Below are 16,772 nucleotides of genomic sequence, written 5' to 3' on the forward strand. Positions count from 1 at the left end.
TGATGTCGAAATTTCGCAGAAGAGATTCCAAATTGGGGTCTTGAGCAAGTTTACTGGACCCTCAATGTTCCAAGAAATTAGGTTTGTATTGATAAGTTTGCCTTCGGGCATGGTGCGATTAATCCGGATTTTCTTGGCCTCACTAATTGTATCTCTGTCCCTGGGGATCCCACTCCTGTCAGGACTGAAGGTGAGCAGATTCACACTTGACAGCCAGCAACATTTTGTAGACCAACTTCCTTGCAGTGTCCTGTCCCTGGCTGACCCAGGGCGATAGCAATTGAGAGCTCCCTTGGCATCATGGGAAAGGCTGATGTTGTGTCCTTAGTGCAGTACAGGACTGACCTCCTATTGTCTGCTCTGATATCTGTTGTGATGGCCTTGCCTCCCATTTAGTTTGTTCTTTGTGGGAGGAGAAATGATGTATATTTTGCTCTGTTGGATTTCTTTAAGTCTATGCCCCAGCGTTTGAGTGCTTCAGTTTTAGACAGTAGTGAATGCACCATGTTCGGTTTATGAAAACGTACCTCGATGCTTTTATTTAGTTCACCATTTTGTGAGGGCTATGAAAGCTACATGTTCTAGGTCTTTACTCTTTACATGTGCTAAGCCCAGGATTGTGTTGCAATTTCTCAGAAGGTTGCTGTTATTGAGGATGTCCCAGGGACCATGTGATCTGTACATCAGTTGAAAAATGATACTCTGAGCATCCATATCCTTTAAGATCGACAAACGGTTGATGCATTCAGTAAGCTAAATTGTAGCATGCAGTAGTGATGTAATCACAGCATCAATGGCATTTTTCTGACCCGCCACAGTGAGCACTGGGTTGCTGATTGTAGTGTACATACCATGCGGATTACCTTGTAGAATTTTGCAGGGCCACATAGGCCTTGCTGCCTGGGAATGAGTTTTAGCATTAATAAGTGCTCTCAGATCTCCTCTTGTTCCATCCAGGGCCCCCCAGAGATATCTAGGTGATGTCCTCATGGGTTTCAAGTTGCTGGAGAGTCTCGCAAGGCCACACAGGCATTTTTGCCTGAAACTGCTTCTGTGTCAGTAAGGGCTCGCTTGTTCCGTCTGGTGCCCTCCAAGAATAAGATGTCTGGGTGATGGCCTCATGGTTTTCTGGCTGCTGGCGGGCCTCTTTTATGTGCCGCTTTTGGTGCAACCCTCTGGTTCCATTTATTTGGAGTGCCTGATCTGGAGCCCCTATATTCTCACTGTGAGTGGTTTCCCTACTTGCCTTCTCTTGGTGCCTTTGGGGTTCGTTTTCTCTTCAAGTAGTGGATGGCAGCTCCAACATGGGTGAATTCTTGAGGACTACCAGTTAGGAAGGTAATGCATTCCCTGCCTTACCCTCCTTTGGATTATTCTTTTGCTTAGGGTTCCCTTGTGGTGTGCTTTTGCTTCTGGTCTTGTAGATTTGGAAATATCTGCTTTCTTGGCTCTGTTTGTTTTCCATTTTGTTCTGGCGTTTTTTATTCTTCCTTGACAAGACGGCTATATAAGGTCCTTCATCTACATTATAATCCCTAGTTGGAGTTTCCGTTGGTTCTCCTTGTGCCCGTTCAGATTTTTCCTTGTTTTGTGCTACTTTAGCAGGGTCATCTCTTTGCTGGTTGTCGATTGTCTTAAATCCTTGCTATCCATGTGGTGGTATCCTACCATATTTCAGCTGTTCCAAATCCTGTTTTAATTCAGCCACAATTGAAGACATGATTTCTGGCAGCTCCCTGAGTTTGTCTAGAATGAAGTAACATTGACATTGGCATATCTGATCTGTCCAGTTTGTTATCTATTTACATAGTGGCGGTTGCCAAGATTTGCAAAATTTGGATTTGTATGTCAAAGTTGTCTGTATTTAAAATTGTTGCATTTTATGGCCATTAGGGTTACATTTAGAAGTTCCCATCCTGTCAAAAGCAGCATGTCTGTTGTGACAGTAGGCCCTCTGCTATGGGTTGTTCCAGATGTATTTGACGCACTAGAACAAGACTGTTTGACAATTTTGGCTAAAGGCACGGGGTGGGCATCCCCTTCCTCCAAGCACTGACCCTCCTCTTTATTGAAGACCTCCTCTACTTCCTCCTGAGAAATAGAGACCTCCCAACAGGTTTGTTCAGTTCATTCACTGTCACTGGTGTCTCTAGAGCTTTTTTATTCTGCGATCCATCAATGCTTTGGTGGCTGATTGGTGTCATGGTGGTCATGTCTTTGCTCTTTATCACAATGATTGGAGACAAGGGGATTTCACACTTCTGGGGATGAATGACCTGCTCTGTTTGACTGAATTGTTTTTGTTCAGACCAAGGCACAGCTTGCACCAATAGTTCCGGCATTGACTCTTGAGGTGGATTTCATGTAGGTAATTCTTCCCATGTTGCGCCCAGAGTGATAGCACTGCCGCTGAGAGATCTCCAGCCAGGTTCAATTCTCAAGGCAGCCCCTTCATGGTTCGCTCTCTGAATGACTTTTTTCACTAGAGGCGTTAAGTACTCTTGGATTCGCTTGACTCTTCCATTCTCCTCCTGACATCTGCTTTGCGAAGGCCTAAGAACCATACCATCCTCGTGGATGGGCTCATTTGTCTCTGGTACCTGCAGCGAATGCGGAGTTATAGAGGAACGCCTTGCCTTGCCCCCTTTCACACATCATCTCAGCTTGTACTGGGCAGCCATTAAGTGTTGCGCCCTATTGTAGGCCATCAGAAGGAAAGAGCTGTGAGTCCTAATTTCACAGCACACAAGAGTTCACTCCGCCTGGCATGCACGTTGCTGATCGGAGCTGAGGAAGACAGTGGGTTATATTCACAGATGTTATGGTATTTATAGCCCTTATTATAGTTGATTGTCAATATGCCAGAAAGCTGGGCAGGGGAGCTCACAGAGAGAAGCAAACCGCACCAGAAGCCTAGTCTGGCCATCTCTGCCCACCCCTCTGGGCTCCCACCATAGCGCAGTGGCCACGCCCTTCGCGCAGATACTAAATGCTGAAATCCCAGGGGCCACTGGAGTACTTGAGTTTAGTGGTGATCAAAGGTGGTCGGGAGCATTCGGGGAGCTCAATGAATCAAGGGTTGCCTTTGTCGCTTTCTATGCTTTCTCCGCACAGCAGCTCCTCACAGCAACTTTCCTGCCTCCTTATATTTCCCAGTCCTTTCGTTTTGGCGTTAATGGGATTTATGTTACAATTCAGCTGAGTCCTGCATGTTGCCTTGTGCCCTTGATGATGCTTCCTGGAGGCTTGCTGGGTGCCCTTCAGGTCTGTGTCCTGATGTGTGGGAGAGAGGACAGACTCACTTGTGGCAGGCACTTGTAGGCAGGCAGGTGGAAAGGAGAGGCTTAAGGGAGAGGCTCAAGGGTGCACCTGGTTTTTATTAAGGCTGTACTACTTCTTTCTGGCATGCAGTCCCGGTAGCCTCATCGGTCTCTCACGGGCTGTAGGACCCTCCCAAGCCACATGCCCCTAATAGGGGCACCATCAGGCCCTACCACTGCCGGCACCTGTTACCTGTTTCCCAGCGTGATGGCCCAGAGTCTCGTTCAGCTGTGGGCGGGTGGACTCACAGGCGGACGGTTTCAAGGGTATTGGCTTAGACAAGCCTTATCAGGATGATGAGGGCCCCACCTGAACTCCAGCTGCGGCCACAACACTCGGCCCGGGGGTCTAAGGCTCATCCCACAGTGCTCAATTTGCTGCTCGTCTGCCCTGTCAGGCTCCATCAGTCATGCTGCGTCCCATCAGGCATGCTGCGTCACTCTCTCTCCAGACCTACTAACCTCACTGGTGCTAAAAATGCATGCTAAAATGTGTGTGGAGCATGTTGCTGGAGTATATAGACCCAGATCCCAAAGAGAAATATGTGAAAGTTATTCATTACGAACATTATAATACCGACACCTGAAGTGATCCCAACGAAGGTGAACATAAGAGGATAACTATCTGCTGAATGCAAATGAAAATCATAAGTAATTATAGTAATGTTCTATTAAATATGTGTGGAAATGGAAATGTAATTTTTTTTTAGTTTTTTGGGTATCTAAATAAATAAAAGTTTTATGTTTAAAGTAGCTTGTGTGCTTTGATGCACAAAGGGCAACCCACATGTGTAAAGGTGGTGTAGCTTCCTGGTGTGAGTATTCATTGGACATAAGCACACTGAGCTGTACCAGAAATATACAGACTGTACTGACATATCTAGTTCTATTCTTATAGGTGTTGAGATGATGGAGGTCAGTTTGATGCCTTTTCACTGGGAACAAGTGAAACAGAAACCCTCCATCACACTTGCATCACAAGGCTATGCAACCCAATCTGGATTGTCAACAAAGAGAAGCATGGTAAAGACATGGACCCTTTTATTTAATTTATATATTATTAATATTTTGCTTAACACATTTCAGTTTAGTGTTGAATATACATTAGAGACCTGGTTTAGCTTGATCTCACAACGTTGAATGCCACTTGTACCTCTACGAAGGTAAAAACTGACTAGAGGGGTAATTTAACTAGACTTCCTAGAAGAGTCTTAACTTAACTAAAAATTGTTTCACCAACTAAGAATCTAAGAACCTTTCTCATCTATTCTAAACCAAAACCTAGATTTTTAAAGTAAGAGAGAAGAGATGTCACCTAGTGTCCAAATTATTGACTACAAATTCTGATGAAATATTTCTGCAATTCTGTTTTGTAATACCTTCTAAATGATTTGGAGCATAAATGTTACGGAATGATAATCGATTTTTCTAAGAAATGTCACTAATATTAATTTAGTTTGATAACTCGGTCTCTATCAGTCTATATTTTTTGCACCCTCATATTTTCTATATACACAAACTTAGCGCATGATTTAGATCTTGGTGGTCTTAACCACCAATCCGCCACGGCGGAGGCCACAAAAAACACCGTCAACAGTATTCCGCCCGCCGTATTTAGATGTACTGTGGCTGAGCCACAGACCACTGCAACGGAGTACTCTTCCTAGCCATCAAGCGGGCGGGTTCCCACCGACCATATTTACATGTTACAGTCCCGCAGGTGGTGTACTGCCGGCGGATTGATAATGGATGAAGACCCAGTGGACATCGCAATAGAGGCAAGTCAAACACACACACTATATCTACCCATATGTGTACACCTGCCTCACATATGACACAACACACTACATATACATTAGTTTCCATTACCATTCCATCACAGCACAACATGTACATGCTGAAAGCACACACTGACGTACAACTTTGACACAACTAACACACACTATTAACATTGCACCCATGCATGACACAACTGCAACAACCAACACAACTACACACTTACACAATGGCACAGCTACACACATCACGACAATGACTGCCACACAACACTCACATGAATGTTGCATGCAACAACACAGCACAACATACACAGCAACATCAAACCCATCTGCATGTGGCAGACACTGACACAACCACATCTCCCACTCCAATAAATCACGTTGCACACACACATATACATACAGACTCAAATATACAGCTAGAAGCACATCATGGCAGATACAGGTCCCCTTGCAATGTGCATACATGGACATAGTTAACACGTATGATTGTATTGTCATTGTGGTGCCAGCAGTCATTTGGCAATGAATACTGACACCAAAATGACAGTTGTGTATGTGTGCAATGTGTGTGATGTATCAGTGTGTCCCCATCCTGTCTGGCCCAGTCATGTTCCAGACATGTGCATGGCATGGTAATTTAAAATAATTACTGTGACTTACATTACTGCCATGGTCCCAAGCTCATATGCACTGCCCACACAATGTACACAGGCAATGAGGGTTTGAGTCCTACCTTCAAGTCCGGTGACAGGGGGGGGTGATGTTTGCCCTGTGATCCAGTGGCAGCATCCACGGAAGGTGTTGCCCAGTCATGTCCATTCAAAAACAGAAGTAGATTCTTAAATTTGTTTTGTTTTGTCCCCATTTCCCCCAAATCCACCAACACAGATGTGGAGGTCTGACTTCCACAGATGGCTTGACAGTAAGGCACATCCAAATCTGCATGGCGGTAAAGGTCACTGGAGTCCCGCCTCAGCCAGGCGACAGGTCTCAGGGACAATTTCAACGATGGGACCGCCAACATCTAAAGTGGGAGGACTGCCAAGGTGACAGATGGGGTTTCAATCAAACAATCGATGGCGGGACCGTTACCCCAAGATCTAAATCAGGCCCTTAGTGTAGGTGTATGCAAACCATGGACATTTTGATCCATAATAATAGCTTCCTATTGTTACATCAATGTTTGGTTGTATAGTTGAGATAAACATTTAAACAGTAAACCTGTGTGAGGCTGCCCCAAGTAACTGGACAAAATCTGGTTAAAAGTGTTCAAAACACATGAAAGAAAAGGGAACCAATCCCAATTGCTACATATGTATTTGGTAATGTCTTTGGATACAAATGTTGGCTTACTTTAGGCAGAAGAACAAATTAAGTTTTCATAAATTATAATCAAACATAGGAAAATGAAATTGTAGCTCTGCACTAGTGGGCTTTTTATTTACATGATTAGCCAAAGCTTGCATTCTTATTCAATGTTTTGTATCTTCAGTAACCTTTTATATCATTTAATGCAAATTTTCACAGCATAATTGAGGAACTTGCAAACTGTCATACTTTACATTACTACCATCTACAATTTGAATATGCTGATGTTTCTCTTAAGCAATCTAATACCATGCTCAACACTTACCATGTTAGCTCGAACCTATATCTTTGAACAAATACCTTGAAATCTCCTTGCTTCCCCAACCAACACCCCTTATATCCTCTGTGGATACCTTCTAATGAAACAATGAATAATTGCAACTTAATAAAGCTTGGGCTGATATCCCAAAGAAGTGTACAATGTATCTATTCGTAAAGGGACATTCTCTCTGCTGGCTATGTTTTAACTCCCATTCTGGATAGAGTAGTGATATAGAACCATTGATAAATAATATTACCATGTTCAATTTTTACAGGTACATACATGGCATGTGTAATGGTTGCTACATTTGCAGTACACAGATAATGATTTCAGGTTTCTGGTCACTGTGCCACAAAGAAGGGCACTTCATGGAATAGACTAAGGGTTAACAGGTAAGAGTGGATCCCAAAGGTAGTATTTCCCATTAAAACATCCATAGAAAACCTTTTAAATAAAACAGAGAAAACAGCTGAATGAACTGGCACCAAATTTGAAAGATAAATAGTTTGTCACCATTCCCTGATTTTGTTCAGCTGATAAATGGCTAAATTATTTAAGTATCCTTTATTGTGATATTCAGGAAGCAAGCACTTTTAGCGGATCATGAACAGAGTAGAATGAGTACATAAAAACCTCTGAAAATATTTCAGCATACTACTTTATCATGCATTTAATTGTGACTGGCAAAATGTTCACAAGCAAAGGAGAAGAGAGACTGCATGGCTGCTTCCCCCCAAAATAATGTGCTACACACTTTAAAAGTGTGCATGAAGTTGTGGCATATGTTTTGTCTAGGGTGGGATATTGGGAGGAGAAGCCCCCCTTCCATTAAAAACCCAAATGATATTCACAGAAGAAACCTATACATCTGTTCTACTTAGATTTACCTAATGACCAGGGAGAAGAAAATATTTGCTTCCACGGTAAACCATTCACTATTTACAGTTGTTAACAAGACATAAAACAGGTCTGCCACGTATCACACCTCCAGAGATCATATATGTTACTGGCTGGAGCAAATTACTGCCTGCCAGAATTAAAATGTCCTGGGCTTTGAGCCCAGTAAAGTAGGGGTGTTGTCACAAACTGGCCACCTAGCATGAATTAGTCACTGGGGAGAGGTACAGGAAAGCTGACAGAACACAGGCAGCCCTAATACTTGTCCTTTTGACTTGCTGATCCCAAAATGGGCTGAGAGGGTATTCTACCATTTATTCCCAAAGCTCATCTAGACCCTTTGGCTCCAACCCAGGAAGGAGGAATAACTAGTTATGTCTTTGAAAGGGAGGACAAGAGCTCATCCCTGTATGGGTGTGACTAGGGTCATGCCTGGAGCTTTCCCAAAGGGAAGAAGGATTTAGCTAGCCATCTTGAATTTAGAGCTTCATGCACTTTCTACAGCAAAGTGAAGAGGAAGTGTTCCAAATGGAGGTGGGCATAACATCCTATAATATTTGATAGGAACAGTTCTCCAACCACTGGCTAGTACACAACATTAAACTTGCACCTCACCACGACTTCCTCAGAAAAGTCCTGGGAAGACTATACTTGAAGTCAAATGCTATGCTTGAAAAAAGAAGACTCCTAATGGAAGAAGGAGGCACAAAGAGTTCTGGCTTCTGCTCATACCCAGAGACTGGAATAGCTCTTCAAGAGTAAAACGATTGGCCTCCTTTTTGTCTGCTCATGTACACTAAATAGTAGCAGGACACCTCATTCCAAGGTGACCAGCTGGCCAGAGATAACTAAACCCTGCAGATTTCCTGTTGGAGAGAGTTCTAGTGCTTAGAAGCCTACCATGAGCAGCCAGGGGCTGCAGGACTGACCAGAACAAACTTCCAAAGCAGTTGGAGAAAAGTGTTCATTATTATTTTTTTACCTCCTTGTTTGCCCTGACAGCCTTAGGGTGGTCACCCCTAACTTTCTGCCTGCCTCCCTCCACTTTTTGGACACTGTTTAGGAATCTGCACACTTTACAACTGCTAACCAGTGCTTATGCTCGCTCCCTTAAAACATGGTGACATTGGCTCATACCCAATTGGCTTATTTAATCTACTTGTAAGACCCCAGTAAAGTGCTCTACATGTGCTTATGGCCTGTAGATTAAATGCTACTAGTGGGCCTGCAGCACTGATTGTGCCACCCACATAAGTAGCCTCTTAACCATGACTCAGGCCTGCCATTGCAAAGCCTGAATGTGCAGTTTCACTGCCACTTTGACTTGGCATTTAAAAGTACTTGCCAAGCCTTAAACTCCCCTTTTTCTACATATATGTCACCCCTAAGGTAGGCCTTAGGTAAACCATAGGGCAGGGTGATATGTAGATAAAAAGCAGGACATGTACCTGTGCAGTTTATATGTCCTGGTAGTGTAAAACCCCTAAATTCGTTTTTACACTGCTGTGAGGCCTGCTCCTTTCATAGGCTAACATTAGGGCCACCCTCATATACTGTTTGAGTGGTAGATTCTGATCTAAAAGGAGTAACAAGGTCATATGTAGTATGGCCAGAATGGTAATACAAAATCCCGCTGACTGGTGAAGTTGGATTTAATATTACTATTTTAGAAATGCCACATTTAGAAAGTGAGCATTTCTCTGCACTTAAATTCTTCTGTGCCTTACAATCCACATCTGGCTAGGTTACTTGACAGCTCCCTTGTGCATTTCACTCAGACAACCCCAAACACAGGATGCTCAGTCACACCTACACACATCTGCATAATGAATGGGTCTTCCTGGGCTGGGAGGATGGAGGGCCTGACACTTACATTTGAAAGGATAGTGGCCTGCTCTCACACAATGGACTGCCAAATCCCTACTGGGACCCTGTCAGACAGGATAAAACTGAAAGGGGACCTGGTGCACTTCTAAGCCACTCTTTGAAGTCTCCCCCGCTTCAAAGGCACATTTTGGTATTTAAACAGGGCCCCTGACCCTACCAACTCAGACACTTCTGGACAAGATACCACTGGTGAAGAAACTCTGAACCAGACCCTGCAACCTGCCAAGAGCAACTGACTTGATGCCCAAAGGTCTCACCTGACTGCTTTTCTGCAAAGGACTGCTGCCCTGCTGTTGCCCTGCTGCCTGGCTGCCCACTGGCTCTTCTGAGAAGTACTCTCCAAGGGCTTGGATAGAGCTTTCCTCCTGTTCCTTGATGTCTGAGTACCCTTTGTGCGGTGAAAATGTGATGCGCAGTCTTCCAGAATCGACGCACAGCCTGCATCGTGGTGATAAAATCACTGCAGGCCGAACCGGAATGATGCAGCCTGGCTCCCCGAGAGGAGATCAACGCAGCATCAGCGTTGCGACTGGAAATTCAGCGCACAGCCCACTGGATCTTCGCAAAGCTGAGCCGGAACAATGCAGCCCGACTTCCTGCGAGAAGAATCGCTGCAGCACCTGCCGTGCAATAGAAATTTCCACGCATCGCCCACCGGATTGACACAACTCCTGTGACTTCGTCCTGCACACCCAGGATTTCTCTGCATCGTCCCTGGGGCGTCCGAAACCCCGCAACCCGAAGATGTTCCAAGTCCACGCGCCGGAAATCGACACAAAGCTTTCCCTGCGTGGAAAATTATCGATGAATTGTCTGTGTGCGCCCGGAGAAACTGACGCACACCTCCCTGTTTTCCACGCATCTGCTCCTCTGCAGTCCCTAGCAGAGAGTTTGAACGTAAACCAGGTACTTTGTGCTTGCAAGAGACACTTGTTGCTTTTTAAAGACTAAAGACTCTTTTTAACATTCTCGGAAGTGATATTTTAATGTGTACTTAACAAACCTTGATCGTTCTGACCTGCATTTAACCAGATAAATATTATATATTTTTCTAACCAACTGTGTATTGTATTTTTGTGGTGTTATACTGTGTTATTGCATAATTTATTGCAGAAATACTTTACACATTGTCTTTTAAGTTAAGCCTGACTGCTCAGTGCCAAGCTAGCACAGGGTGGGCACAGGATAATTTGGATTGTGTGTGACTCACCGTGACTAGAGTGAGGGTTCTTGCTTGGACAGGGGGTAATCTGACTGCCAACCAAAGACCCCATTTCTAACATTGGTGATCCGCGGTGGGATAGGACTTGTATTGTGCAGTGACATACAATAGCTAAGTGTACACTACCTACCCACAGTTGAAGGTCAACTTGATTTTTTATATTTTTCTGCAATTTTATTCTCTGCCTGATTTTTAACTAAATCCTCATTCAACATGTCTCTGGCTGGGTCTCAAGCAGGAGATGAAGATTTTTACTTAACCAAACTGGAGACATACACTGTTTAACAGCTGAAGGGGTTCTGAAGGGATGGGAGTACCTACCCAGGGTGCCTCCAGAAACGAGGAATACCAAAAGGCACTGAGGGCCTGGGCAGAAGCCCATTCAGATGAGAATGTTGAGGAGGAGGGTCCAGAGGATGGCCCCTCAGAGGATTTCTTGCCAGTAGTGGGGGATGTTACCCTTGAAATTGTGCCCCCTGCTAAACCAGGGAGCAGTGTCTCTAGCCATGGCCTGACCGCAGAGGAAGAGAGGGAATTTCAACTACAAATGGCAAGGTTAATAATTGAAGCTCAACAAGAGGAGAGGAGAGCAGAGAGAGAAGTCAAACAGGCTGAAGCTGAGAGAGCAGCCAAGTAAATTGAGTCTGAGAGAGATGAGGCTGCAGCCGAGAGAGCCTTGGCTGAAAAGAAACTTTTGTTGGCTCATGAACCGAATCTCAAGGAGCTGGATATTAAGGTGAGACGGTCTGAGTCTAGCATTGATGGTGGCAGCATATATGCAGGACCTGCTGGGGAAAGAAATGTTCGTATACCCAAAAATTTAGTGCCAAGTTATGTGGTGGGGGATTACATTGACAAGTGGTTGGCTGCTTTTGAAATTGCACCAAGGACTCATGGGGTCTCTGAGGAGCAATGGGGGGGCTGCCTTATGGTGGTATGTACCAGTAGTGGGAAGAGGCACACTCCTTGCATTCGATCCTAAGGATCAAAACAGATACACACTGATGAAAACTGCTTTGCTTGCCAAATTTGGGCTGACACCTGAGAAGTACGGTCAGAGGTTCAGGGACAGCACCAAACTCTCCACACAGAACTGAGTAGACTATTTTGATTTCTCCAGTAAGGCACTGAATGGATGGATGCAGGCTGTAAAGTAGATGACTATTTGGGTTTATATAATTTGTTCCTGAAAGAGCATATGTTCAGTGTTTGCTTTACAGAGTTGCACCAGCACCTAGTTGACAGAAAGCTGACTGATCCTAGAAAGCTTACTGAGGAGGCAGACCTCTGGGTTAGCACCAGAGTGTCCAAGAAGGTGCCTGGGGGGGACACCCACAAAGGTGGTCAGGATTCCCAACAGAAGTAAGAGGGAGAGAAAAACTTAAAAACAAGGAATTCTCAAAAGGCCTCCAAAACAATTCCCAGGGGGTCGGTGGTACCCAGTCTGAGCCTAAGTCTGAGAAGAGGCCAGGATTCTTTGACAAGAAGAAAGGAAAGTTCTTCCCCAAATGCTTAGAGTGCTTCAAGTTTGGACACTCAAAGGGTGACTCCCAGTGTCCCAAGAGGACACAGCCCACCACTGGAAGGCAGACACCTGGGTTGGCTAGTGTAGCGCTCGGGGGGAAATGGTCCCAGTTAACTTGGGGGAACAGATAGAGGTATCACCAGTGTCCCTGGGAGATAAGGAAATGGTGCCGAAAGCCAACATGCTTGCCAATACTTCCAAGTATAGGCAGTGGGTCACCACTGATGGGCAAAGGGTGGAGGCTCTGCGTGACACAGGAGCCAGTATAACCACTGTCAGGGGTCAGCTGGTGTCAGCAGAGCAAGTCATCCCTAATACATTCCACCAGGTCATAGTCGCTGACAATTGCGAGAGCCGCTGTTAGAAATGGGGTCTTTGGTTGACAGTCAGGTTACCCCCTGTTCAAGAAAGGACTCTCACTCTAGTCAGGGTCAAAGAGAATCACCCTCAGCTAACCCCTGCTTACCCCCTTGGTAGCTTGGCAGAGCAGTAGGCTTAACTTCAGAGTGTACCAACACACACAGTAACTTAATGAAAACACTACAAAATGACACAACACAGGTTTAGAAAAATAGGAAATATTTATCTAAACAAAACAAGACCAAAATGACAAAAATCCATAATACACAAGTCAAGTTATCAATAAAAATGCAAAAAGAGTCTTTATGCAGTTTTAAACACACACTAACACTGTTAGCTTGAAAAAGTACCTTGGGTGCGTCAAAAATAACCCGGCACAGGCGAGTGTGCATCAAAAAGGGCTTGTGATGCGTTGATTCCACTCACGAGTTGGACCTTGCGTCATTTTTCCTTCCGTCGGGTCGGGGTGCGTCGTTCTTTCTCTCCGCAAGAGAGCGATGCATCGATCCGGTCAGAACTCTCGGGTCCGGGCAGGCCTTGCGTTGTTTTTACACGCCCAGCGGTACTTGCGTCGGAAATCCAGGCACAAGATAATCCGAAAACCACTCGGTGCGGGTTGTGATCTCCCAGTCTCTGTCAGCAATGCTACGCATCGTTTCTCCTACTCCATGTATCGATTCTTCGGTTGCGTTTCTGGCGAGCATTGATTTCAGCCGCGGAGCGGGCGGCGCATTGTTTCTTCAGCTGCAGACTGGAGTTGCGTCGATCTTTTCCCCGCACAGCACTCTGTGCATGGATTTCCTTTTCTTTAGGCTGCCAGCTTCTCCTTTCAGGGTCCAGGAACTGGAGGGGCACCACAGGGCAGAGTAGGAGTCTCTCCAGAGACTTCAGGTGTTGGCAGAGAGAAGTCTTTGCTGTCCCTGAGACTTCAAACAACAGGAGGCAAGCTCTAAATCAAGCCCTTGGAGAGTTCTTCTCAAGATGGAAGGCACACAAAGTCCAGTCTTTGCCCTCTTACTCTGGTAGAAGCAGCAACTGCAGCATAGCTCCACAAAGCACAGTCACAGGCAGGGCAACTCTTCTTCCTCGGCTCTTCAGCTCTTCTCCAGGCAGAGGTTCCTCCTGTTTCCAGAAGAGTTTCTAATTTCTGTGGTTTTAGGTGCCCTTCTTATACCCAATTTCTCCTTTGAAGTAGGCCTACTTCAAAGTAAAGTCTCTTTTGAATGTGAAATCATGCCTTGCCCAGGCCAGTCCCCAGACACTCACCAGGGGGTTGGAGACTTCATTGTGTGAGGGTAGGCACAGCCCTTTCAGGTGTGAGTGACCACTCCTCCCCTCCTTCCTAGCACAGATGGGTCATCAGGATATGTAGGCTACACCCCAGCTCCCTTTATGTCACTGTCTAGTGTGAGGTGCAACCAGCCCAACTGTCAAACTGACCCAGACAGGGAATCCAAAAACAGACAGAGTCACAGAAATGGTGTAAGCAAGAAAATGCTCACTTTCTAAAAGTGGCATTTTCATACACACAATCCTAAAATCAATTTTACTAAAAGATGTATTTTTAAATTGTGAGCTCAGAGACCCCAAACTCCAGATGTTCAACTGCTCCCAAAGGGAATATACACTCTAATCATATTTAAAGGTAGCCCCCATGTTAACCTATGAGAGAGACAGGCCTTGCAACAGTGAAAAATGAATTTAGCAATATTTCACTGTCAGGACATATAAAACATATTACTATGGTGGTCATTACAACCCTGGCGGACGGTGTTAAAGCGGCGGTAAGACCGCCAACAGGCCGGCGGAAAACAAAATGGAATCACGACCGTGGCAGAAACCGCCAACAAAGACAGCCACTTTAACACTCCGACCGCCAAGGCGGTACAAACAAACAGCGCGGCGGTCACCGCTAACAGACAGGCGGAGGACAATGTACCGCCCACAGTATCACAACCTACCAATCCGCCACCTTTTCAGGGGGGGATTCACCGCGAACAAAAAACACGGTGGAAACAGGACTTCGAAGGGAAAACGCTCACCTCTACACACCCCACGAGGAACCAGGATGCCATGGAACCAGAGCTTCACATTTTCCCTGCCCTTATCTTCTTGCTCCTTTACCAGGAGCACGAACGCCGGCGGCGAAGACCACGGTGAGTACTGCACCTACGACACAGGGGAGGGGGGAGGGAAAAAACAGGGACACACATATGAAACATGCAACACCCCCACCCCCACCCTCACCCACGACAACACACACACTAATACAGCATGATACATTACAGTTACACCCCCCAATCCCACCGGAAGAATGCAAAGACAAAAGGAAATGAGTGTAACCATTGTAATATATTGAAATCCAGTACGCAAAAATATATATACACTATAAACAAATATATACACCAAGAATAGTAGTCCAGATAGTGCTCCATTGAAGTCCGTGGAACACTGCATGGGCGAGGCCCACACTCAATACCCGAACATGACGGAGAGAACACTGCAGGGGTATCAGATAGCAATAAAACAGGCACCTCAGGGGGAAGGGAAAGGGGGGCACCTCAGACGATTGAGTGCACAACGCCAACTCCACGAGGGGGCATCATGCCCACTGTCCAATCCTGGGGAGTGCAAAGCCACAGTCTCTCAAGTCTCTACAGTAGGTGGGTTGCCCAATCCTGGGGAGTGCAAAGCCACAGTCTCTCAAGTTTCTACAGTGGGTGGTTTGCCCACTGTTCAATCCTGGGGAGTGCAAAGCCACAGTCTCTCAAGTCTCTACAGTGGGTGGGTTGCCCACTGTTCAATCCTGGGGAGTGCAAAGCCACAGTCTCTCAAGTCTCTACAGTGGGTGGTTTGCCCAGAGTGCTTCAATCCTGGGGAGTGCAAAGCCACAGTCTCACAAGTGGATAACAGTCTCCACTAGTTCTGGAGGGGGCTTTGTGCCCAGAGTGCTTCATCCTGCCAAGGACTGTGTGAGTGGATGTGATACTCCACTGGTTCTGGAGGGGGCTTTGTGCCCAGAGTGCTTCATCCTGCCAAGGACTGAGGTAGTGGATGCCTTTCTCCACTGGTTCTGGAAGGGGCTTTGTGCCCACAGTGCTTCATCCTGCCAAGGACTGTGTGAGTGGATGCCTTTGTCCACTGGTTCTGGAGGGGGCTTTGTGCCCAGAGTGCTTCATCCTGCCAAGGACTGAGGTAGTGGATACCTTTCTCCACTGGTTCTGGAGGGGGCTTTGTGCCCAGAGTGCTTCATCCTGCCAAGGACTGTGTGAGTGGATGCCTTTGTCCACTGGTTCTGGAGGGGGCTTTGTGCCCAGAGTGCTTCATCCTGCCAAGGACTGTGTGAGTGGGTGTATCTCTCCACTGGTTCTGGAGGGGGCTTTGTGCCCAGAGTGCTTCATCCTGCCAAGGACTGTGTGAGTGGATGTGATACTCCACTGGTTCTGGAAGGGGCTTTGTGCCCAGAGTGCTTCATCCTGCTCGTGGCGGACTCAGTAGCGTCAGTGCCCTTGGCGCTCATGGGCCAGCGGTGCTTGTGGCGGCGGTGTCCTGTTCAGCGGTGCTTGTGGCGGAGGTGTCCTGTTCAGCGGTGCTTGTGGCGGCAGTGTCCTGTTCAGCGGTGCTTGTGGCTGCGGTGTCCTGTTCAGCGGTGCTTGTGGCGGAGGTGTCCTATTGAGCGGTGCTTGTTGCGGCGGGGTCCTTGGCAGCGACTCAGCTGCTGGCGGTCCTGTCTGGCCCAGCGGGGCTGGTGCTGGCGGTCCTGTCTGGCCCAGCGGGGCTTGGGCTGGTGGTCCTGTCTGGCCCAGCGGGGCTGGTGCTGGCAGTCCTGTCTGGCCCAGCGGGGCTGGTGCTGGCAGTCCTGTCTGGCCCAGCGGGGCTGATGGCGGTGGCCTCCTGGCCAGTGGGGCTGGTGCTGGTGGTCCTGTCTGGCCCAGCGGGGCTGATGGCGGTGGCTTCCTGGCCAGCGGGGCTGATGGCGGTGGCCTCCTGGGCAGCGGGGATGATGGCGGTCTTCTCCGCCGTGCTGCTCTTCCCAGAGTTTCTGGGTTTCTTGTGCCCCTTCCCCAGCTTGGTAGGTGTCGCAGCTGACTCCACACTCCCACCTGTACCCCTGAGAGCGGCTTTGGTGGCTGGAGTCTTCCCCCTCTCC

General features: G+C 46.8%; 1 protein-coding gene across 3 annotated transcripts in view; it reads left to right on the plus strand.

Moving 5' to 3' along the window:
* Window positions 1-16,772, plus strand: part of LOC138265713 (mitochondrial fission factor-like) — a 248,650-nt gene that overhangs the window by 76,704 nt on the left and 155,174 nt on the right. For all 3 annotated transcript variants that reach the window (XM_069213669.1, XM_069213679.1, XM_069213689.1), the window contains one exon: window positions 4,219-4,343. In XM_069213669.1, coding sequence (XP_069069770.1) covers window positions 4,219-4,343 — 125 coding nt within the window. The remainder of the gene's footprint in view (window positions 1-4,218; window positions 4,344-16,772) is intronic.

This window comes from Pleurodeles waltl, chromosome 2_1, assembly GCF_031143425.1.
Source record: "Pleurodeles waltl isolate 20211129_DDA chromosome 2_1, aPleWal1.hap1.20221129, whole genome shotgun sequence".
NCBI lineage: Eukaryota > Metazoa > Chordata > Amphibia > Caudata > Salamandridae > Pleurodeles > Pleurodeles waltl.